Consider the following 23,236-nt stretch of genomic DNA (forward strand, 5'->3'; position numbering starts at 1 on the left):
CCAGCCTGGGTGACAGAGTGAAACTCTGTCTCAAAAAAAAAAAAAAAAAAAGAAAAAAGAAAGCCTCCGGTACTTCCCATGCTGGCTAATCAGATCCTTCTGCCCTGGGTCCTGGCCACCTTTCCACCTCGCTCTTCCTCTTCTTCTTCTTCCTCTCTACGTTCCAGGTTCCCTGATTTCACGTTGCAAATCTCAAGCCTCAAATCCTTCAGGTTTTGGCTGGAAAGATCACCTCGCTGGGGTGGCCTTCCTGGATGGCTCCATTCCTTCCACACACATCCCCTATTTTCCTTCTGTCTCCTGGAGCACTTGCTCGGTGACATCTCGGGCATGGGACCATCTGCATCGAGCTTATTTGGAGAGATGTGCAAGGCATCCCCTGCTGGCAGGACAGCACCCTGAGAACAGGGGTCTCCTGCCTGTTCACCACTGGTTCATGCAGGTTCCAGCTCTGTGCCTGGCCTGGAGCAGGGAATCAACACTGGATGAGGCTCAGAGACGCGGCAGGGGTGTGAAGCAGCTTTGTCCTCAGTCCCTGAGACCCATCCTTAATGGCAGGAAACCGCCTCCGGGGACTGACTACAGGTAGATGCTGATGCTGGGAGCCACAGACACGACGTGGAAGATCAGTGAGTGGGTGGCAGCCTGTGTCCCGAGCGCCAGACATCCCCGGCTATGCAGGGAAGGGAGCCTCTTCCAAGACTACAGGCATCTCACTCTGCTCTGTGTCTCAGGACGGAAAAGAGAAAGAGAGGTAGAGGGGGGAGAGACAGAGAGAGAGAGAGATGGTGCCAATCCTGCACCTTGAATGGCCATTTCCAGAGCCACGCTGGCTTTGCAGAGGGTGGAGAGGTTTCCTGCAAGACCAAGGTGTGGTCACAGCCTCTGGCCCAGGAAGAGGGTCTCATGTTGTCCACGTTCTGCCAAAACTCTGCTGCTCAAACTTCAGCTTCTTGGGTTTTTCTGTGCCACACTAGCACGTGAGCCTCTCATCTTGGCACTAAGCCCAGAGAAGGACTGAGGATCCCAGGCCAGCTGGGAAAGACAGATAAGCTGGGGCCTGGACCCCATGGCTGGAAAATAACGTGGCTGAAGGTGAACATCCACCCGAGGTTCCCTGGCCAAAAAGGGAAGCTGTGTGTATCTTGTAAAGCCATCTTCCAGATCGGGATCTGGGATAAATTCTGCCCTCTGCTGCCTGGAAGGAGATCCTCGGCTGGCCTGGCCCCGCTGGACTGCATGCTTCACAGTGGGTCACTGGGTGTAATGACCAATGTCTGCTTTTGCGGGGAAAAAAAAAAAAAAAAAAAAAAAAAAGCAAACAGGCTACTGCCAGGTGTCCCTGGGGCACAGTAGAATTTCTTGACAATCTGAAGTGGCCACTTTTCCCAAAGTTTTCGTGGTACTGTTCTCAGCTCAGCAAGCACAGCTTCCAGAAAGGTATGGATGTTGCTTTGAAAAATAGGCTCCTTTGAATAACAAAAGTTTGATACTCTTTTAATGTACATTTTGGAAGAACAAAGTGGGAAGGCACAGGTGCACTTCTCATTTTTTATTAGTTATGTCTTCAATGTGTTTTTGAAAATAATAATACTGCATGATTTATTTCTCACTTGCTTTGGATTCAACAGCTTTTATGACTTTGCAGGCTCCGTTCAGAATGAAGCGGCCTTGGCAAAGGGAAAGAGATCAACATTAACGAGGTTTGCTGAAATTTACCTGCTGCATGAAAGATGATCGTGAATTAATGTCCGAGAGCCAATGCAGGCCCGCTATCGAGGTCCCCTTCCTTGGAGCATAAAGGCCAGCTTCACTTTGTCCAGAGCAATCTGGCCCCACCACGAAGGTGGTCTGAGGCAAGAATGTGTTGGAATCTATCAAATCTACGGTCCACATCTGCCCAGGAGCCACTGGCATTCCGGACAACCACTTACAGGAAAATGAACTTGGCTGCCTTTGGGTCCCAAACATGCACATGGATTAGACTTAGAAGGCAACGGTGTGGTAACAAACGACCGCATCATCATTAAAAATGCACTTGGAGAGGCTTCCCAGCCATACGAGAGAGAAGTAGCTCCACTGGCTCTTAAGCCTTAATTAAATGTTTTCGTATTAATTGCTATTTATTTAGGCACAATAAGGACCCCAGCAAATCTGAGAGATGTTTCTGGCTATTCTGCACCAGATGCTCATGTCCAGGCATTAATTGCAAGATTCAGGGGATACTTAGAATCCCAACGCTTTCATCCTAGTGAGTGATAAACGGTCTGTCCCGCAAGCGGCAACGGAATCTTATAAGCATTTATCAAGGACTAACGAGGCTGTGTGCGCAGCCCGCCTGGTCCGCAGCTACTGAGGAGGCCACCAGGAGTGGGCTGTGGCTTCGTGTCGGCAGATTCTGAGGCTGAGTGCAGCTGCCTTCAGTAAGTCTCACAGGCTCTTCTGAACTCTGCGGATGGCCTACCTGAGAGCCACAGGGAGGGGGTCAGCTCTTTAGACGCAGAGATGTTTCCTTGTGTAAATGCTGGTGGTCCCAAAACAGCTCCTCAGGCACAGCTGGGAAGCGGGGTCCACCTGGGGCCCATCTGGGAGCACCCGTATCTCTTGCCTTTGCCTGGGCTGTAGCACAGGGATAGCCCACCAGCAGTGTTTCTGGGGGGTCTTCAGTGCCCTGTGCTGCTGGAAGGGGTGGACCAGGCTGAGGAGACACGAAGGTTTTCTGGGGCAAATGAGTAAATAAAACACCTTTTTTCTGCCCTATTTTATCTTTTTTTTTTTTTTGAAAAGTAAGCGCTGCAGCTTCCTGTTCTAATGGAAAAGAAGGATCCCGGGGCTCAGGCCTTTGGAGTGGGCAGGGGGCGTCCCGGAGCCAGGCAGCCATCGGGCGATCCAGCCCCACCACTTACAACCTGACTGACCTCGGCCAAGTCATTTAACCGCCCACTGCCTCAGCCTCCCCACTTGTAAAAGGAATTGCTGGGAGGACTGGGTAAGTACAATGTGTTCCACGAGCTGTCGTGCAAACATTAGAAAGCCGTCCCCTCTCCCCTAGGCAGCTGACCTCGGCCAAGTCATTTAACAGCCCACTGCCTCAGTTTCCCCACTTGTAAACAAGACTGCTGGGAGGACCGAGCAAGTAAAACGTGTTCCACGAGCTGCCGTACAAGTATCTATATTAGGTAGCTGTCCGCTCGAGTTGACCTCTCCAGTTCTGTGGGCCTGTGGCTCTTGGTGGAAGGGACTGAGGGTCTTTGACCCTAAGGCCCTGCATCTCCCAGGTCAATGAATTACGCATTAACAAATTTTAAAAAGCATAACAGAGATGCCGGCAACCACCAGGACCCAGTCCCTACAGAGGCCTTAAAACCAGGCGGGTCGAGGACTACACAGCTAGCAAGCCGGCTTGCTGTGGCTAGCTTGGTTGGCACTCCAAAGGGGGTTCCCTTCATGAGGGGCGCTGCGGTGAGGCAGACAAAGGCACTGGCTTCTGACGGATGCTCTAGGCTGCACATCCCCCCACTGAATGGTGGGGGACAACCTGCCTCTTACCTGCCGCAGCAGAGGCCCTTGCAGGGCAGCTCGGTTCCCATTCTAATCTAATTACATTTCTTTGCCAGTTGGCAGAACATATTGGCTTCAGGATAAGGAGTGAGGGCTGGAGATTTGATTTGGAGCAAACACGCGGTCCATTAGTGCCAGGATGAGGAACTGACCGATTCACTCCCTTCTCTGACTACAGCCGGTTCCCTGGCCACAGCGAGGTGCAGCCGGCTGAGTCCTCCAGACCTTCCCTGTCCCCGGGCCCCTGACGACGTTGCCCATTCAGTCCTCCATATCAGAAGGTGGGCAAAAGGTAAGAAAAAGCTATTTTCAAATATTGGCATTTCATCCTAGAAATAGGGCTCCCTACTCATGGAAAGGATCAGAGGTCACCTTTGGAAGGAAGCAAGATGAGGATGCAGAGAAAGCCCAGCATCGAAAAGAACCATGAAAACCACACGAACACCTCAGGTCGCACCCATGGGCCGTGCTTATAGAATGCGTGGGATGTGTGGCCATGAGGGCGAAATGCTCTCTCCCCTCAGCAGCCCGAGTGCTCCGAAGACTCAGCACAGAAGGAGGCAATTTAACGTTAGCATTAAAGTTAATATCACTGAAAGCAAACCAAATGTTCCCATCCAGCAGAGCGTGGAAAATTCATCCTGTTTTGGTGCCGGTTCCTGGCTTCAAATTAGTAGATGTCTCAACTCTTCCCTTTCTTTCTTTATCATTTTCTTTCTTATCTTTTATTTTTATATTTCAAAATTGTATTTTAATTCTGCCTTGCGCCCTCCCCCGATGTAAAGACATGTGATGGGGGTGCGATTCCTGCCTCCCTAGCCGCTGCCCTAATCTCTTCCTGTTGTGGGAAATGAGAGCTGTAGTTGTCGCTTGTTTCGGGGAATGACTTTCCTTGCTATGTAGGCCACGGGCGTCGTGGCCTTCCTGAGGGAAGGAGTGGCACTGATAAGCAGTGAGGACGTGGAATCAGGGTGTGTGCGTGTCTGTTACTCTCCTCCCCTGGGATAGGGAGGGCACTTCTACCAAATCCAACATCAAGATCAAAAGGCCAGGTCCCTGGCTCATGTTCAGAGAAGTGATGCCATTGGAAATCCACCCACCGTGTCTAAAATGGTTCCCAATTATCCCAAAGAGTACAGGAGAGGGCAGCGGGGAGGGGAGGAAAGGGAAGGAAAACAGGAATGCCCAAAGAGAGGTACCTACCATGAAATAGACACATGGCGTCTGCCCTGCCCCCAGGAGGTAAAAAAGACTTCGGCCAGTCAGCAGGAGATTTCAAACCATTTCTCAGACACGAAGGCCACAGGAATAAGATGCCGATCAGAAGAGGAGGGTCTGCGGTGAACAGAAAAATGGGCTTTGGCGTGCTGGTACCTGACACATGACAGGCAAGCCGGAGCAGGCCTGCGGTGGAGACTGACTGGCTTCTTGAGAAAGGAAGCACTAATGTGGACCCCTGGCCTTGCCAGGAAGGGACCCCCCCCCCCCGCCATTCCCTGTGGCTGGGAGAAGTCCTCACACACAAATGCTTTCTACCCTGGCAGGCTTTGGAGGACACAGACCGAGGGATCTGGGCACACGAGCACTTTGCTGTGCAGGCTGTGCTGTCTCCAGATTTTCGTTTTTGAATTTGCAGGATTAGCCCAGAGCCTGGAGTCTCTGCCTCTGATGGCAGATTTGACCCACTTTATTGCACATGACAGAAAGGATGGAACCTGGCTCCCAAAACGTCTCCCCCATATTTTGTCACCTTTGAGACTAAGCTATTATTTCCCAAGGCCGGTGAAACTCAACAGAGCATGACCTTGGGCCAAAAGGCAAGAACTCGTTCCATCCGATGCTTCCGTGCCAGGGCCTGAGAGCACCAGCTGTGCCAACTCCGCTCTTGGACGTCCCCCCCACCCCACCTCCCTGCACAACACAAGCACAGAAGGTGGGACAAGTGAAGCACCAGAGGCCAGCCCACGGCCCTCTGCCCTCTACCCACACAGCCCAAGCAGTCGCTGGCCCAGATTCATATCCAAGCCAACATCCACATATTCAGTGAAATGGTTTGGAAATCTGTTAGCCAGTTATTTGTGAACTCAGCCTTCTGGAAGGCTGGAATGGCACCCATGAGCTCCCCAAATGTCTGAGTGTAAAACCACTGAGGTTTAGAACAACAGTTCTGAGGCTCTGAGCGCCACCGTTCTCCCCTGCAAGGAAAGGGAACGTCTAAGACAGAGAATATCACAGATGGCAGAATGCAACGTGGACATGCAAGAAGAGGCGTGGCCAGAAGGTATTTCAGGAACATCTGCTCATTCTAGCCAACAGGACAAAGACACGTTAACCATGGATGCGACAGCCCCAGCAGCCCTCGCTCTCCAAGGCCCCTGAACAAATCAGCAAATAGAACGAAAGGGAGCACGCAGCCAGCCCCTTCTAAAACAACTCGAATCCAGTCACCTTGCCCTGGGTTCCAGGGGAGCCCTTTCCGGGGGCCTGGGGCAGTGTTACCCTGGGTGCTAATTCTGTTGCTCACGGTGGACCCTTCGAGGCAGCCTCCCAGCCTCCTCCTTTCTTCAAGTTGTTGGAGATTGTTTTATTTTAATTTACAAAACGATGCATACATGTATGTTCACTTAAAGAAAAGCTTATTGATATTTTAATTTAATTCTGGACAAACCTTTGAAAGCTGACTCAAGGGTTTCTTAAATATTCCCGCGGATGGTTGTGGGGTATATTTTCTTTGAGGGATTACACATGAATAATAAAAAAGGAGAAGCATTTAGTAACATACGTCCGGTCCGGGAGTCTGGTCGGTATCTGATAGTTTTGCTAAATTTGCCGCTGACATTTTATTGACAGGGCTCAGAGACACTGACTCTGGTGGGAGGCTGTTGTGATCTGTTGATATTTAGGAGGCCGATAACCACCACAGGGCTGGCCTTTGAGCTCTGGGGCATGAAGGATGACAGCTCAGAGCGAGGGCTGGGAGACTATGCATTTCCCGCCACTGCCCACGGCCAGGGGTCTGGAAGGAAATTCCAGGCACTGTGTTCTCTGGGAGCAGCTGAACCCCTGTTGCTGTCAACCCTGCCTCTCTTGTTTTGCCAAATTAGCAGTCGCCTTGGCTCGGGCCCTCAAAACCACCTCAGGGAAGACCTAAACCGACCAACAGCTCTCAGCTCAGCCACGCCGGCCCCCGGGGGTCGGGACCACCAAGAGCTTCACGGCTACAGGGTCTAGCAGAGCCCAAACTTACCGGTTTCCATTAAACGTGGATTTGTACTCCCCCGTCGTCGAGTGCAGCGTCTCGTCGGTGTACACAGGCACAGACGCCCTGACGCACTCGTGTGAACACTGCAGGGTCTCGTTATAGGCCGTGAATATGTCCAGGCTGCTGGGCACCCGGGCCGAGGTGAAGTCCGTCAGGTTCTGGCAGCTCTCTTCCTGCTGGTTGGTCTTCCGCTGGTGGCTGTTCCTACGAGTGTTCCCGCTTTGGGCACAGCTGGAAAAGAAAGAGGCTGGGGTGGGGGGACGGGCAGAGGCCAGAAACCCACAAGCACAACTCCAGACTTCCATTGTGGGTCTTTCGCTTGCAGGCATGAGCTACGCATCATTTCATATTAAACGGTAATTCCCAGCCTCTTCAGAAAGATCAACCACAATCAAGCAATCAACTCTTTTTTTTAAAAAAAAAATGAAATTTGAATTTTAAATATGGCTATTACAGCAGGGAGGATGAGGGGTAAGTGGTGAGCCATGTGATGGCAGAGCTAGGGACCTGCTTCACTAAACAGCATCAGCCAGACCATGGTGCTGACTCAGTGTCCCCATGAACGCCTCAACGGGATAAAAGCCGTGGTGGGTCCTTCCTGCCAGAGGGGCCTAGAGCGTGTGGAAAGCTTTGGGTACAGGTTGGGGTGGTCCGTTCCTTCATCTCAGAATGGACAGTGGGCCCGTCTTTGGGGAAAGCGGGTGCGTGAGAAAGCCCCCGTCCTCAGCCCCACCCGGGGACACGTACACAAGCTGGAAATGACGAGCTGGTGTGTCCTTCATCCCTGATCAAGTCTGCGGAGGGAAGTGTCCTGCCTGCCCTGCCCGTTATGGTCTAGCTCCTGTGAACCACAGGGGCTTCCAGAGGCCACTTACAGTGACCATGGGACTTCCACCCCCGTCTCTCCAGGGATTTGAGAAAGCAAGAATCGGGGCCGCTGGATGCCGCTTCTATGATGAGAGCACGGGACGGACAAGGGGGCTGGCTGGGAGGCCCCTCCCCTGCTGGATGGGGAGCCCACGCTGGGGGCCATTTCCCCTGCCCACCCCTTCCCCTTCATGCTCAGGGCCTGTGCACAGGGAGGGGCTACACGAAGGCAAGGGGCAGGGGGGGGTGCGCCTGTCTCCTAAGTCTTGGTTATTTCCTGCGTTGGTTTTCCCAAGGAAAGAATCCCGATTCCTGGAGTAGAAGCCCCCTACCCCATACACCAAGGTCAGAAGGTGAATGCCAAACCCAGGGGGCAGCCCCCCCAAAAAAGTCTTCCTCAGAGGGAGCTCAGGTTCATCGAACTTGCTCATCCAGCCTCCCGGGCTGTTCTCCCAAAGGGCTCTTTGAAGGTCTGCTATAAGCCCGAGCGTGGGAAAAGCAAGATGAAGGCTTGTCATCAACCTGTCACAGAAGAGGCTACAAAGTCCCCTGTCTCTGGGGAGACAAAGCCCTTCACCGAGATGGCCAGTGGGATGTGTCCTTCCATACGCCCACACAGTCCAGGGGTCCAAAGCCCCTCCTCTGGCCAGCCCCTGCCTAAGAAGCCCCGCTGTGAGCTCCGTGTTGTTCTCTCATCGCCTGTCTCCAGAAAGTGCCCGGGGTCCCAGTTTGCTACCTATCAGGAGGTGGCTTTGAGCCCTCGCTAGCCGAGTGGGAGGTCTGTTGTGGGCTGTGCTACCTCCCACCCTCCCGTGGCCTGCCAAGGGGTCCCACCTCCTCTGATCCCAGGACCTGGCTTCTTCTCTCTCACTTTCTTGTGTTCCCCTGTGATTCTGAGGCTCTGTTGCACCTTCCACCATCAGCCCTGTCTGATTCATATGGCTGTGTGCAGGCAGCAGGGGGACCATTTGGGTCTGTTTTTCTATGAGGGAGTTTTAAGCCTGGATGCTGAAAGGAGACACAGTTGCTGGAGGAGTGGCTGCAGGCAGGTGAGGTCCCCAAGGCGCTTTTGAGCAGCAGGGTCTCCCAGCAGTCCCCTGATTTCTCAGGGGCTTATCAGGTGTGTACACCCAGCAAGGCCAGCCTCAAAGTAGGCCAATTTCCAGGAGGAAATAGGCAAAGGCAGGCTGCCTGGAGCAAAGCAGTAACCTAGTTCAGCACACAGAGTGGCTTTGAGAGGAACGAAGAATACAAAGAGGCCTGGTTCAGCAACCGGCCGCCAAGCCTGGGTGAGGGATGTGGGATCCCGCTGGGTGCTGGCAGAAGAGCCCCATCCCTACCTTTCCAGGAAAGGGGCAGAGGAGACAAGAAATAGGGACTGTGTTCTGGGTGGACAACATCCCAATGGACACTGGTATCGAGAAAAAGAATCTGGAACCCGGGACCCAACACACCCCGAGAAGCTCTGTCATGAAGGCTGGGCTCGCTGGCCTTCTGCAGGGAAACCAGGATCGGGGCCGGGCCAAAGGGCAGCGCTGGACGGCGAGCAGCCAGTGGCAGCTGAACTGCCTGGGGCAGAAGCCAGCAGAACAGGCTGGCTTTGAAAAGCGGGGGCCTTTCTGTGTTCACCACCCAGGGACCCCTGCAGTCCCCCATTTCTGGGCCAGAAGGGCCCAGGGAGCCTTACCAATTTTTTAAGACAAGAGTTGTGATGAGAGCAGCTATGACCATGATGAGGGAGACGGTGATGGTGATGATCTGATGGACAGCCAGACCTGGAAAGAAGGAAAGAGGGAAGAGGGCACCCGTGAAACCAGGTTCAGGAGGCGAGGGGGGGGCCGGGAAAGGTGAAGGCACATTTCCCCAACCCAGCTGGGGATGCCAGGTCCCATCCACAGCGGGGAACTCGGGGCAGCATGACAGGTGCTCAGTTCTCTCCTCCTGGACTGCAGGCCCTGGGCATGAGGCTGCTCTCACCTGGGGTCCAGGAAGGGGGAGCTCCAGCTCTGGGCTTTCTCCTTCCACCACCCTCTCAGTCTCCAAGCCATGACTTGGATCATGGGCAGCTGTGTTCTTTCCTGCACCTGCCAAACCCTTCACCTACCTCGTCTACCCGGCGGCAGGTCAGCTCTGGGTGAGATATTCCCCGTGACCCCTTTCTCCCCTGACACTCTGGCCAGTTCCGCTCTTCTATTCTGGAACTGTGAGCCCCAGGGCTGCTGGCCTATGAGTGGGAGCGGGGTTTGCCTGACCCAGGGGGAGCCAGGATGGGCCAGTACATATTGGGGAGGTAAAAAGAAGAGCACATGGGGTGACACCCTCACAGACACAGGTCACGGGGTGGCATCTTCCTCTTTCCAGAGTCCTCGCTAAGAAGTTCACTGCTTCATGAGGTTTCAGGAATGAAAGTGTCAGGCCAAGGGTGGATGCTTCCCACAGCCCCAAAGGAAAATCTATGGTCTAGCCTTGTTGCCCTGGCCCCAATCCCTGAATGGGGAGGTGGGAGGCACTGGAATCGGCAGGACAGGGACCAGCCACTTCAGAAGTGGGGCAGGTAGAGCTCTGGCCACGAGCTGTTTGCTGACACCCACAAGCACGATGGCAGAAAGCAGGGATTCTCTCCCGTCCCCCACCTCTGTCCCAAAATCTTCTGCAACATTTGCCACTAACCACAGACACAGGACTGGGGAGACAGGAAGGCAGGTCTGCAACAGCTCCTGCCTCTGGTCCCTATGCCAGACCACCTTCTCTGACTACACATCTGTCACATACTTCCTGGGACATATAGGATGCTGGGGACATTACTAGCCAGCCAGGGCTACCCCGAAGGTCCACTTCAGCACCTGAGAAGCTGGAAGATCAGGGCAGTGAGGCAGTCCGCCAAGCCCCCAGGTGGCAGCACTTCCTCCAACTCATCTCCCCGTGTCCTACCACCTGAGATCCAAGCAACGGTCCTGTCTCCACCTGGGATTCCGTCTTGGTGTCTGCTTTGCAGAGACCTGCCCCTCACACCTAACCAACCTCTTGGGCTGCTGGGGTGAGAAAACTGCATGTGCGTGTTTCAGCATGGTGGGTTTCAGTGTCAAGATTTTTCTGGCAGCCTCCCAAGGACAGTCTCTTAAACAGATGTTACCTCTCTACTGGATATGATCCTCATGGGGGAAATTATTCATAAATGATTAAACGCTGGCACGGCCAGAAAACAAGCTTTGTCTTCCTGTTTCCCCCTCTCTGGGGGTAATTGTTGTTTTTCACGAGGGATTCCCCTCCAGGACCCACAGAATAACAACACCTGGCAAGCAGTGGAGCAGACACATGAGTGTGGCGGGTCTCTCCCAAGCCCTCTTCTACCCATTGATTCAGAAACTGTTTGTTTTGCACCTATTGTGTGCTTGCTGCACTAGTAATGCTCACCCATAGGCAACAGCTGCTCTGATGCCCCCTGAATAAAGGTGCTGCAGTCACTGCACTTCTGGCCAATGACCTCTCATAAACCTGTGCCCCAGCTGTGGCACCTGCTGTAAACCTTCGGGCAAGTCCCTTCTCTGGGACTGTCAAGTTGGTTTGCTAATGAGTTGAAAGCTAAGTTATGCCACAGGGACCACCCCTAATCCCACCAACAGTGCAGTGTCTACCAGCTCTGGTAATCCTTATGTGCCAAGTTTCATGAGACCCAACTCAGACCTCGTGTGCAGAGGAAGGATTGAAGAGGATGGACAGCTGTGGAAGGTGGGTTGCCTGTGCAGTTTCCTCTTGCTCTCTACCCACACACTCCCTCTGGCCCAGTCAAGAGAAAGCCACGCTGTCACGAAGCGTATGTGCTCATCCTGTGTCTGTGCTTCTTGTGATGAGAAGGAGGTTGCCGCTGCTGCTGCTGATGGCGATAGTGATGGTGGTGATGATGGTAATGATAATGATGGTGATGGTGATGATGATGGTGATAATGATGGTGATGATAATAGTGATGGTGATGGTGGTGATGATGGTAATGATAATGATGGTGATGGTGATGATGATGATAATGATGGTGATGATAATAGTGATGGTGATGGTGGTGATGATGGTAATGATAATGATGGTGATGGTGATGATGGTGATAATGATGGTGATAATAGTGATGGTGATGGTGGTGTGGTGATGATAGTAACGATAATGATAGTGATGGTGATGACGGTGATGGTGGTGGTGATGGTGATGATGGTAATGATGGGAATGGTGATGATGGTGATGATAATGATGGTGATGATGATAACGGTGATGGCGATGAAGATGGTGGTGATGGTGATAATGACAGTGATGGTAATGATGGTGGTGATGGTGATGGTGGTAATAATGGTGATGGTGATAATGATGATAGTGATGGTAATGATGATGATGGTAATAATGACAGTGATGGTGATGAAGGTGATAGTGATGTGATGATGGTAATGATAATGACAGTGATGCTGCTGACAATGATAGTGATATGATAAAGGTGATGGTGATGATGGTGAAGGTGATGCTGATGATAATGTGATCTTAGCTTCATGATGTATCATTAAACTTGTAACTAAGAGGTAAAAAATCAGAAACCAAGTTAACAGAAAGAAGGGTAATGATCTACTTCTGATATTGGCCTCGCCCTAGAGGCCCTTCTCCTGCCTTTTGTGTAAATTTTCTTCATAGATTTCCCACATTAAAACGTGAAGGGTGCATTATGGGCTAACCACCAGCTAAGAAGGTCTGGGCAGACACACACCCGCAATACAACAGCTATGCTTTCTACAGGACCCCTAGATGCACCTAGCTAAGCCTTCACACCTGGTATCGATTTAACCCATCTCCACCCTGCATTTTTTTGTATCTGTCTGACAAACTGGGTGCCTGATGCTAAAGAGGAAAAATGACTTTCCTTGGTCAGCAAGCAGAGCCTGGACAAAGGTAATTCTCTGCTGTAGCGTCCCCAAGAAAACCAAACATCTAAATCCAAATCCCACACACCTGTGGCCACATTCTGTTGTTAAATAAGTTCAAGATCAACAGTTGACTGCCCCTGCAGAGACTTTTCTTGCAAAGTAAACAGCCGTGTGCTTCAAAAGCTGGAGCGTGGGTTTTAATGGGTTCCCGGGCTCCTCCTTAGGAAGTTACAACCTATGAGAATAAACTACAGACCCTCATGATGGTTGGACAAGGACTGGGACTTCTGACAAGTGGTCCCAATAATATTTCTAGGAAGCAGGCTGAAATATGGAAAATTCATAAGGGCTCTTCATTATTTCCTCTCTTTGGAAGGCTGCTCACTTAGAAGAAAGCAAAATAACACAGGAGAAGTCATGCATGTGGTGTTTACAGCATGTGCCCCATTATTTCGTCTTCCCAAGAGCCAGGAGTAGTTTCCTCTATGTGGAAATCTTCATGTGGATCCCAGGTAGACAAACCTTTTCTTAAGGGACCAGACAGTAAATATTTTAGGCTTACAGGTAGTATGGCCTCAGTCACAACTACTCAACTCCGCCATTGTAGCAAAAACAAAAGCAGCCACAGGCAATGGGCAAAGAAGCAAATGGGGCTGTTTTCCAATAAAACTTGATTTACAAAAACAGGCAGTGGCTATGTTTGGCCCATGGACCACAGTTTACAGATACATGATTTAAGTGAGTAGCTCAAGGTGGCTCTGCTTATAGATTAAATAAAGGCATATTCCTATTTGGGATGATTGGTTAATGCTTGGAATCAAACTGCAATCTTTTAGTTTGAAGGACTAGAACCATCCCCCTCCACCATCAAAGCTTTGCTGTGTGCCGGTATCTTCACTGGTCACTGTTCAGCCGGTTTCAGAGAGACCCACAGCCTCTAGTTTATGGCTGGCTCTTAACACCCAGCAGCAGCGGCCTCATCCTGCTGGGTTTGTCCATATGAAGCCACTTGACAATAAATCACTTTGCATGAGGGTTTCCCTTGAGAAGTCAATTACACAGGATTTTTGATTTTGGGAAATCAAAACTCAGAAATTTACCAATTGATTCCTTCGATGGCTCTTAGAAATATTTCAGCCACGTCTATCTCAATATTCTCCATGTTATAAAGAAACAGCATCTTGCCAAACACAAGAAAGTTCAGATTATGGAATCATTGTGTGGAGAGGGACCATCTCTTATTGGTCTGTGGAAAGGACTTTTCCCACACTACACAAATGGCACCATTCTCAGGAGGCTTCGACATTTCTCCTTCTTCACTCATGTCTCTCCTTCTTCACTCATGTCTCGCTCAATACTCTCACCTTAAATAACATTCCCTCTGGTCAAGTTTCTGGTGGCTATTAGCTACCTCGGGCAGGAACACCTGTCCCATAAACCCTGTGGCCCCTGAGCAATCCTGGAAAGGTTTTCATGTCAGCTGTCCAGGGGCTATGACTGGATTGACAATGATGTCATCTAAAGGGAGCACACACTCTATGCCCTCAAGGAAGGAACACACAAGCAAACTTTTCCCTCTCCACTTCCAAGGTCAACACTGAATCCCATCTTCAAACTCTTTGCAATTCAGACCTGGTCCCGGAGCTCAGAAGCATGCTGTGTAGGAATTCCTGCTTCCCCTTCCTGACAGGTGTTATTGTTCCTGCTAATTTGGGGGCTTTTTCTGCTTCTGGTAATTGCCACTGTATACTAATGCGTGAGGAATCAGCTGTCATCCAGATAATGAAAAATTATCCCTAGAAAAATGGATGGGGACTGATGGATTACCAAGCTCTGCATCCATCAATAGGGCTTTTATGGTTATATTTGTGGTGGTTTGTAATAAGATCAGGCCCTGAAGATTGATGTGGAAGTTTGTAATCCATCTCTGGGTCTGAACAAGGTCTTATTAAATGAAGCTGAATCAAACACAGGCCATTGTCCATAGCAAAAACAAACCCACCAGGGGCTTTCTTTCTAGGACGTGAGGCACGTTTGGCTGGTACACTTGGAGGAGGGCAGGAGTGATGGTCCTGGAATTGGCCAAGGCAAACAGATTGTTGTGCGTATCATAGCTGATTTCACAACACAGGAGTCTGCAGCGTCTGAATTATGCAAACAAAGAGCCATGGCCACAGGACACAAAAATGTCTGTCATGCTACAAGGGTAAGTATGACAGGTGACAGGTGATATTGGGACCCAAAGTGCCAATTCCATCCCAAAAAAGCCGTTCCTTTCCCACAGAGACCTGCAAAATGTCAATTTCACTGCAGTCTTTGAAAAAGAGTCTCTGGGAACACGTTGGCCTGACTAGGGAGAAGCTCACAGTACCCAATGGTGGACAGATGAGAGGCAGCTTGACTTGCTAGAGCTGGAGGAACCTCGGCCATTAGGCTTAGTCTGAGTCAGTTGCTCACCTCCTGGGAACAGGCCGCTAAGAAAAAAAAAAACGCATCTTCCAAAACTGGGATGCTCACAGCAGAACAAGGCCACCAGCTTTTATGGCAGGGACACAAAGGAGTGTGCTGTTTTCTGAGTGACCCCGCAGAGTCTTCCAAGGGGTGAACGTATTCGTCAGGGTTCTCCAGAGAGACAAAACCAATGAAATATAGAGATCTATAAGAAGAGATTTATCATGGGATTGGCTCATGTGATTATGAAGGCTAAGAAATCCCATGATCTTCTGTCTGCCAGCTGGAGAACCAGGAAAATTGGTGGTGTCACTCAGTCCAAGGCCAAGGGGGTTTGGGTCGGTGGGCAGGGACACTGGTGGAAGTACCAGAGTCTAAAGGCCCAAGAACCAGGAGCTCTGATGTCCAAGTCCAAGGGCAGGAGAAGACAGATGTCCCAGCTCTGTCTGATCTCTCTCTCTCTCTCTCTCTCTATATATATATATGTGTGTGTGTATATATATGTATATATATATGAGAATAAACTGCAGACCCTATGGTCATGACAGTTGGACACGGACTGCGTGTTTTGACATGTGGTCCCAATAATATTTGTAGGAAACAGGCTGAAATATGGAAAATCCACAAGGGGTCCTCATTATTCTCTCTCTTTGGAAGGCATGGGGGGAGGGAGAGAAGGAGAGAGAGAAAGCAGGGGAGAAAGAGGGAGGGAGGGGGAGGCGAGAGGAGGGAGAGAAGGGGGAGAGAGAGAGGGAGGGGGAGAGGGAGAAAGAGAGAGACAGAGGGAGAGGGAGAAAGGGGGATAGAGAAGGAGGGAGAGGAGGGAGGGAGAGGGAGAGAAGAGAATTTGCCCTTTCTTCATCTTTTTGGTTCTACCTGGGCCCTCAATAGATCGGATGCTGCCCACCCACGTGGCTGAATGGGGGTCTTCCATACTCAGTCCACTAATTCATGTGCCAATCTCTTCCACAAACACCTTCACAGACACCCCTGGAAACCATGCTTTATCAGCGCCCTGGGCATTCCTCAGGTCAGTCAGGGTGATGCATAAAATTCACCATCACAGGGGGTGATGGCCTGGCTCAGGGAAGTGCTTCAAGACGACACTACGTGGAGATAAAGTCTCTTCTCATCGGAAGATGAGACAGGATCACACACTACAGAAACAGAACTCCCCATAAGGAAACACCCTGCTGACATCTCACGGGACTTAGCTTGGACACAACAACACAGTGAAGGGCAGTCCCCAGGGAATCGCCCCAAAGGGCCTAGGCAGGTGGAGCAGTGGTCCTTAGCTGGGGACATCTGGAATGTCTGGAGACACTTTGGGTTGTCATAGCTGTGGGTGGGGAGTGGTTCTACATCTAATGGGTAAGGGCCAAAGATGATGGCAGATGTCCTCCGAGGCACAAGACAAGTCCACAGGATAGATATCATTGCAGCTGAATCCTTGGGTTGGAGGGTTACTGACCCTCAGTGTGCCTCATAGGGTGAGGTGTGAGTCCATCCCCGGTTGTTTCCTCTTAACACCCCTTCTCCCTCCAATGCTTTCCTTATCAATAACAAAGCCAGGCGGGGAGAGAGGTCATAGGGTTGACATCGTGGAGCCACCATAGAGCCCCCCCAAGCTTCTTGGTAGAGGGTGCTAACCCTTGTGCCAAATAGTGCGTCCACAGCTCACTACAGCAGCATGAGGTGGGCACAAATATGTTCCCCAAGTCCAGAAAGAGGGTAAGGGATTTTCCCAAGGTTGCACAGTGCCATTTGGGGTCCCCACAATCACCCCAGAAGGGAGACTCACAGAACTCAGAAAGCCATTATATTCTTGATCATAGTTTATCACAGCAGAAGGAAGAGCACCAGGAAGAAAGGCATAGGACAGAGTCCAAGGGAGACCAGGCACGAGCTTCCGGATGTCACCTTGCAGTGGAGAAATGTGGACAGCACTGTCTCATCCCAGCAATAATGTGTGACAATACTCATGAAATATCGGAGAAGCTCCCTTGGGCCTTGACACCCAGTGTTTGTGCTGGGCTCTGCCATAGGTGACCCTTGGCATGGCTGACCCCAGTCTCCAGCCCCTCTGAAGGCCAAGCTAATACCACAACACCCCACAACCCCAGTTCCCACCATAAGTTGTACCGTTGTATTATCTGGCCAGGCCCAAGGCCCCCAGGCAAAAAAGACACACTTATCAGGCAGGATATTCCAAGGGCTTAGGAATTGGGGGCAAGGACATTTCTTTGGGCAAAATTAACCCTGTACTGCACACACAGCTAAGACATGGCAGACATGGAATTCAACAGGCTTGCTCCAGGCTTCAGCCCCTCACTGCTGTCCGGCACAGCCTTTTGGAGGGTTGTAAGAAGCATAGTTACATCATGTTAGGCATAACTATGACCTTGTTATTGTCTTTATTTGAAGATTATGTATAATTTCAGGAGATATGTATGGGTTCAAGTTGACAAGGGGTGGACTTGTGATGGTTAATATTGAGTGTCAACTTGATTTGATTGAAGGATGCAAAGTATTGTTTCTGATGGGTCTGTGAGGGTGTCACCAAAGGAGATTAACATTTGAGTCAGTGAACTGGGAGAGGCTGACCCATCCTCAATCTGGGTGGGCACGATCGAATCAGCTGCCAGCACGGCCGGAATAAAAGCAGGCAGAAGAATGTGAGAAGACCAGACGGGTTTAATCTTCTGGCCTCCAGCTTTCTCCCATGTTGGATGCTTCCTGCCCTCAAACATCGGACTCCAAGTTCTTCAGCTTTGGGACGTAGACTGACTTCCCTGCTCCTCAGCTTGCAGAAGGCCTATTGTAGGAATTGTGGGACCTCATCTTGTGAACGTGTAAGTCAATTCTCCTTAATGAACTCCCCTTTAGATATACATCAATCCTATTAGTTCTGTCCCTCTAGAGAACCCTGACCAATGCAGATTTTCGTTGTTTTCTGCACAGGGATGGTCAATGGTCATGGCATCACGGTCTAGAGAGACTTGGAGATCTTCCTAAGTATCTGTCTGGCTGGGGGCTCCAGAAGGGACCTGAAGTTGTCCTCATGTCCCTTGACCCTAGGACCAGCTACCAATGTCACCCATGGGTTTCTTTGTATTTGAAGATTGCTCTGAGCTTGAGAACACAGAGTGCTACAGAGGAGACTCAGAGAGCCCAGGGGACAAGTCTTGGCTAAAAAGACCCCATGCCACCCAGTTGCAAGCCTAAACCAAGGCATCAATCCACCTTCCCTTCTCAGGACCATTTTTCTCAGGCAAAAAATCAGCACTGCCCCTTTCAAACCTGGGATTTTCAGCAGGAACACCGGGAATGGGGTGAGGACGAGGTGGGTGGAGAGCTTGGGAAATGAATTCACTGGCAGTGAGGTTTACCCTCTGAGTTAAAAGGCTTTCCAAAGGCTCGGGCACCCTGAGGGCTCAGTTAGGGTCAAGGAGGGCACAGAGCCCTCACCTCTTGTTTGCAAGATCATGAACCACCCAACAGCAGCCTTTGGAGCCATGATCTCCATGCACATTTCACATGGAGACTGCACAACCTGTAAACCTCAAATACGTACAACTGGTCCTTAAGGAAAAGTTTGTAACTCCTGGCCTACAGGATCCCAAGAATCCCAGAGTGGGCACTTTGTGTGTGGCATGACTGTGGGGGGGGGGGGCACAGATGGGCAGTCTCTGCTCACGTGCCCCCTCCATGGTGTGGCCACATGCCTTGGCGAAGGCCAAGCCTGCGTATTCACCCTTTATGGCAAACAGAAATGCTCAGACACATTGCTGAATTGAATATAATGACTATGAAATGGGTTACAGGCAGAAGGAAGCCAGGCCCGGCCCATCTGCTCCTTCTGACCTGCATTCAGAGAACACGGCCTAGCAGATGGGAGGGGATCAGAAGGCTGCATCGTGGCCGGGAAACGTGGCTGCCCAGCCGTGGACCCTGGGCCATCCCAGGGGAGTCAGATCTGCTCCGTGACAGGAAGCAGCATCTTCTCCGGAGCAGAAAGTCCAGTGCTGGGGGAACTGGAAGCCCCCTCAGAGACAGCCTTCAGCGCTTCCAGGGCAGCTTCCAAAGCATGCGCACACACACGCATGAGCATACTCACATATACACACACACGTACATACTCTCTCTCACGCACAGGCTCACACACGTTCACACACACATGCCCCCACACACACACCTACACAGACACAATGCTCAAACACACACTCACACACATGCTCACACACACTCACATATTCACACACACAGGCTCCCTCACACACAGAGACTCACATACATGGCCTGACTTTTTGGCTTGTGTAAGAACAGAAGCCACTGATACTCAACTTTGAGCTCAGTGGCCAATAGGGAAATGACCCGTTTCTTTCACTGAACTTCCACTATCATTTGAGAAGTTCCATAAACGATGGTGGCTCTGGAGGTCGGTGCTGGGGGAAAGGAAGTCAGCCTCGCTGCATGCTAAGGAGAGGTTCAGAGTTTGGGGAAGAGACACCCTATGGCCAGGGAGGCTTTGAACCAGCTGAGGGGCCTTCTGCTGCTGAGATGCTCCATCCACAGCCGGAGCCTGGCGGGAGGGGCCGGGACCTGCGTGTTAGCTGTGGAGTCCCTTCTGACAACTCCCAGCGCCACCAGCACCGCTGCACTCACTGTCTTCAGAGCCTACGATTAGCTTATAAAATAGTCAGTGCATCAAACCTCTAAGCAAATGGCGAGGCTCCCCCTCCACAAAGCCGGCCTGCACCTCGCTCTCGGAAGCAGGGTGCTGTGACCTCGCAGTTTCCATTCAGCAGACACATGTACCTGGTGGAGGTGGGAGAAGCCTTCCATGGCTTCTTCAGGGGCCCTCACACAGGAGGTCCTCAGGGAACAGTGGCCTCGCCCTGGTTATGGTCACTGCAGATTCTATGCAGCGTCTTGAGTCAGCTCCCTGGAGCAGAAGAGATGGGGCTGGGCACATCCAGTGCAGTCAGTGGTCCAGGACAAACATTCTGCAAACTGGGACTAACACCAGCCCATCCAGCTTCCAGCCCCAGAGGCCAGATTCTTCCAATATGTTTATTTTGAACTGTCTTTCAAAATATGCTCCCTGTCTCCTAGACACCTAACCAAATTAAACCGACTATAAGACATTTGCCTCCGTGTGTTTCAAGCTCTCACCATGGCCTTATTTTCAGTGATGTTTCAACACTGACCCTGGTTCAGGACTGGTGTGCCATCCAGCAGCCCCATCTAAGAGGAACAGGTCCATGCACACCTTTTAGAGTCAACACACGAGAAGGAGGAGCAAGGGATTCTCAGACACCAGCCGAGTACCACAGGGTGTGCCAAGCAGGCCAGAAAGAAGGCTCCTTACCTGCAGTGGCTGCAGACAGAAACAGTCACGGGGCCGTGAACAATATAATGAACTTGACCAAGTTTGGAGCTCGTTCAGCCTGCATCCTGACCGGAGCTCTGGTGCTGACCCTCTTCAGAAGTACTGTGGAGTTTGCAGAGTGCACAGAAAGCCTGTAACCCAGCATCCAGCTCTGGGCAGGTGAGTGATCTGCTCTGTCCTAGGATCTTGGGTAGAGGGAAGAGCAGTGCCTGAGACTCAGCCCTGAGAAGCTGTCTTCAACTCCTCTGCACTCCGGCTGTCCTGGGAGCCATGCTGTCAATCAAGCAGCAGCCTGACATGTGTACCACACTCTCCAGCACGGGGCATGGAGGGTGGGACCATGGCTCCATGGTGTGCCCATAGGACCTCCTGACATGGTTGCGTTTTGTGTCCCCACCCAAATCTCATCTTGAATGGTAAGCCCCATAATCCCCACTTGTCAAGGGAGAGAACAAGTGGAGGTAATTGCATAATGGTGGTGGTTTCCCCCATGCTCTTCTCATGATAGTGAGTTCTCACGAGATCTTACGGTTTTATAACGGGCTCTTCCCCTGCTTCACTCAGCACTTCTTCCTGTCACCCTGTGAAGAAGGTGCCTTGCTTCCTCTTCACCTTCTGCCATGATTGTAAGTTTCCTGAGGCCACCACAGCCATGCAGAACTGTGAGTTGATGAAACCTCTTTTCTTTATAAATTACCCAGTCGCAGATATTTCTTTATAGCAGTGTGAGAATGGACTAATGCCCTTCCTATGCCAGCCCCTGATGTTTCTTTCTCATGCCTGTATAGGGTCTGACAGTCTCCCAAGGAGACATGATTGGGGAGTGACACACTATATTAGTCTGTTCTCACATTGCTAATAAAGACATACCTGAGACTGGATAATTTATAAGCGAAACATGTCTAATTGACTCACAGTTACCCATGGCTGGGGAGGCCTCAGGAAACTTACAATCAGGAAGGGGAGGCAAACATGTCCTTCTTCACATGGTGGCAGAAGAGACAAGTGCAGAGCAAAAGGGAGAAAACCTCTTATAAAACCATCAGATCTCATGAGAATGAGAACTCACTCATTACCACAGAAACAGCATGAGGGTGATCACCTCCATGATTAAATTCTGCCTCCCACGGGTCCCTCCCACAACACATAGGGATTACGGGAACTACAATTCAAGAGGAGATTTCGGTGGGGACACAGTCAAAGCATATCACACACCTTGCCTCAATATATTATAGAAAAGCACTCTTCACTCATTCAAGAGCTGCTTATTCAAGACCTACTGTGTGACTGTGTGCAGGCACTGGGCTAGACCCAAAGGCTGCAGTAGGGGAACAAAAGCAAGCAGTGTCCCCATCCGGAACAGACTACGATCCAGGGTAATGAGGACACCAACCAATCAATCACAAATACACATGCCAGTGCACCTGTGACAAGAGCTTCCACTACAGGAGGTACAATGAGTGCCTGTAATAGACCCACTCCCCAGGTACCTGTGATATGTTTCCACAGTGGTCCCAAATCTTCACCCCCTCTGGCCATGCTCATGCCAGGATGTTTTGCGGTTGCCTCTGGGCTGGGCCAGTGTTCCGAGCAAGGCGGTGCATGAGACTGGTCATTTTGTCTGTTTGCCATCATGGTGAGAACATGCTCAGCCCAGTCCATGGGAGGCTGAGACACCCATGGGCCACAGCTGACAGCCCTAGCCCCCAGCTGAAGCCAGCCCAGATCAGCCAACAGCTGTCCACCCCAGGGCATGAGTGAACCCCAGCAATACACTGGTAGCACTGCATGCCCCTGGGCCTGGCACTGTTTGTGGCATTTCAAGGCATAGCTCACTGACAGGGGAGGTGGAAAGGGGAGGGATCTGTGCTGAAGGCAAAGGAAAGGATCTGCTGAGAGAAAGACCAGAAGTGGGGTGGCCTCCACTGACACAGAGAATCAGATGTCTCCAGGAACCACATGAAATCCTCCCAGCCTTGCTCGGGCTCCCTTATCACCTCCCCAAACAAGGACGCATGTGTAAGCCTCTGTGTCAGGCTCTCATCTAACTCCAGGGAACCCCAGGCTCTGCCACAAGCATGGGGGAAAAGGGCTGGGGGACAGGCAGGTGTGGTTTTGGGACAGAAATGAGGCTAGGGAGGGCTGGGGGCAGCCTGAGGTTCCACACTTGAAGTGGGCGTTGCAGGCTCCCTACCCTCCCCAAAGACCCTTCTCAGCATCCTGGGAAAACCCACAAGGGTTCTCTGCTCAAATCAGGGTGGGAATTTTGTGTAGGAAGCTTAGTTCCTTCCTGGAGATTCACGAAACTCAGGTTTGAGAGGCCTCCAAAAAACAAACCTTTTCAGGTTTGCTTAACCCAGCATCTTGCAAATGCTTGGCATCTGCACCCTTCTTGCACACAGCCAAAGCATCTGAACCCCAGCAGAACAAATCCTCCATGAACTCAGCAGGATGTAGGCTCAGAGAGAGGAGCGAGCCTCCCTGCCTTGTGTTCCACTCACAGCTGGCCCTCCAAATCCAGCCATCTCTGTTCTGCCCTAGACCCTCCGTAAACATTTGTGAGATGGAGAGAAAGAGCTCAGCTTAGGAGACATTAACCCAGGAGGGCATTACTTGTTGCTGAATCTTGGTCCAGACAAGCCCCTGCTGAGGAGTTTGGGTCAGAAAAGGGCAGGCCACGCCATGAGACCACCACACACCTGGCCTAGGCATCCTGAGCATTGGTCCTGGGCTCCCAGCCAGGGACTCCACGGTGCAGACACAGTCATTTCACTCCTTGAGCTGCTTTCGGCGGGGCCGAGCCCCTTA

General features: G+C 51.3%; 1 protein-coding gene across 1 annotated transcript in view; it reads right to left on the reverse strand.

The window, feature by feature from the left end:
- Positions 1–23,236, reverse strand: part of AJAP1 (adherens junctions associated protein 1) — a 130,026-nt gene that overhangs the window by 4,554 nt on the left and 102,236 nt on the right. The window contains exons 3-5 of the mRNA XM_023215198.3: positions 9,378–9,465; positions 6,809–7,054; positions 4,765–4,896 (exon numbers count right to left, since the gene is read on the reverse strand). Of these exons, the coding sequence (XP_023070966.1) occupies positions 4,824–4,896; positions 6,809–7,054; positions 9,378–9,465 (407 nt within the window). The 3' untranslated portion in view covers positions 4,765–4,823. The remainder of the gene's footprint in view (positions 1–4,764; positions 4,897–6,808; positions 7,055–9,377; positions 9,466–23,236) is intronic.

The sequence above is a fragment of the Piliocolobus tephrosceles genome, chromosome 1, assembly GCF_002776525.5.
Source record: "Piliocolobus tephrosceles isolate RC106 chromosome 1, ASM277652v3, whole genome shotgun sequence".
NCBI lineage: Eukaryota > Metazoa > Chordata > Mammalia > Primates > Cercopithecidae > Piliocolobus > Piliocolobus tephrosceles.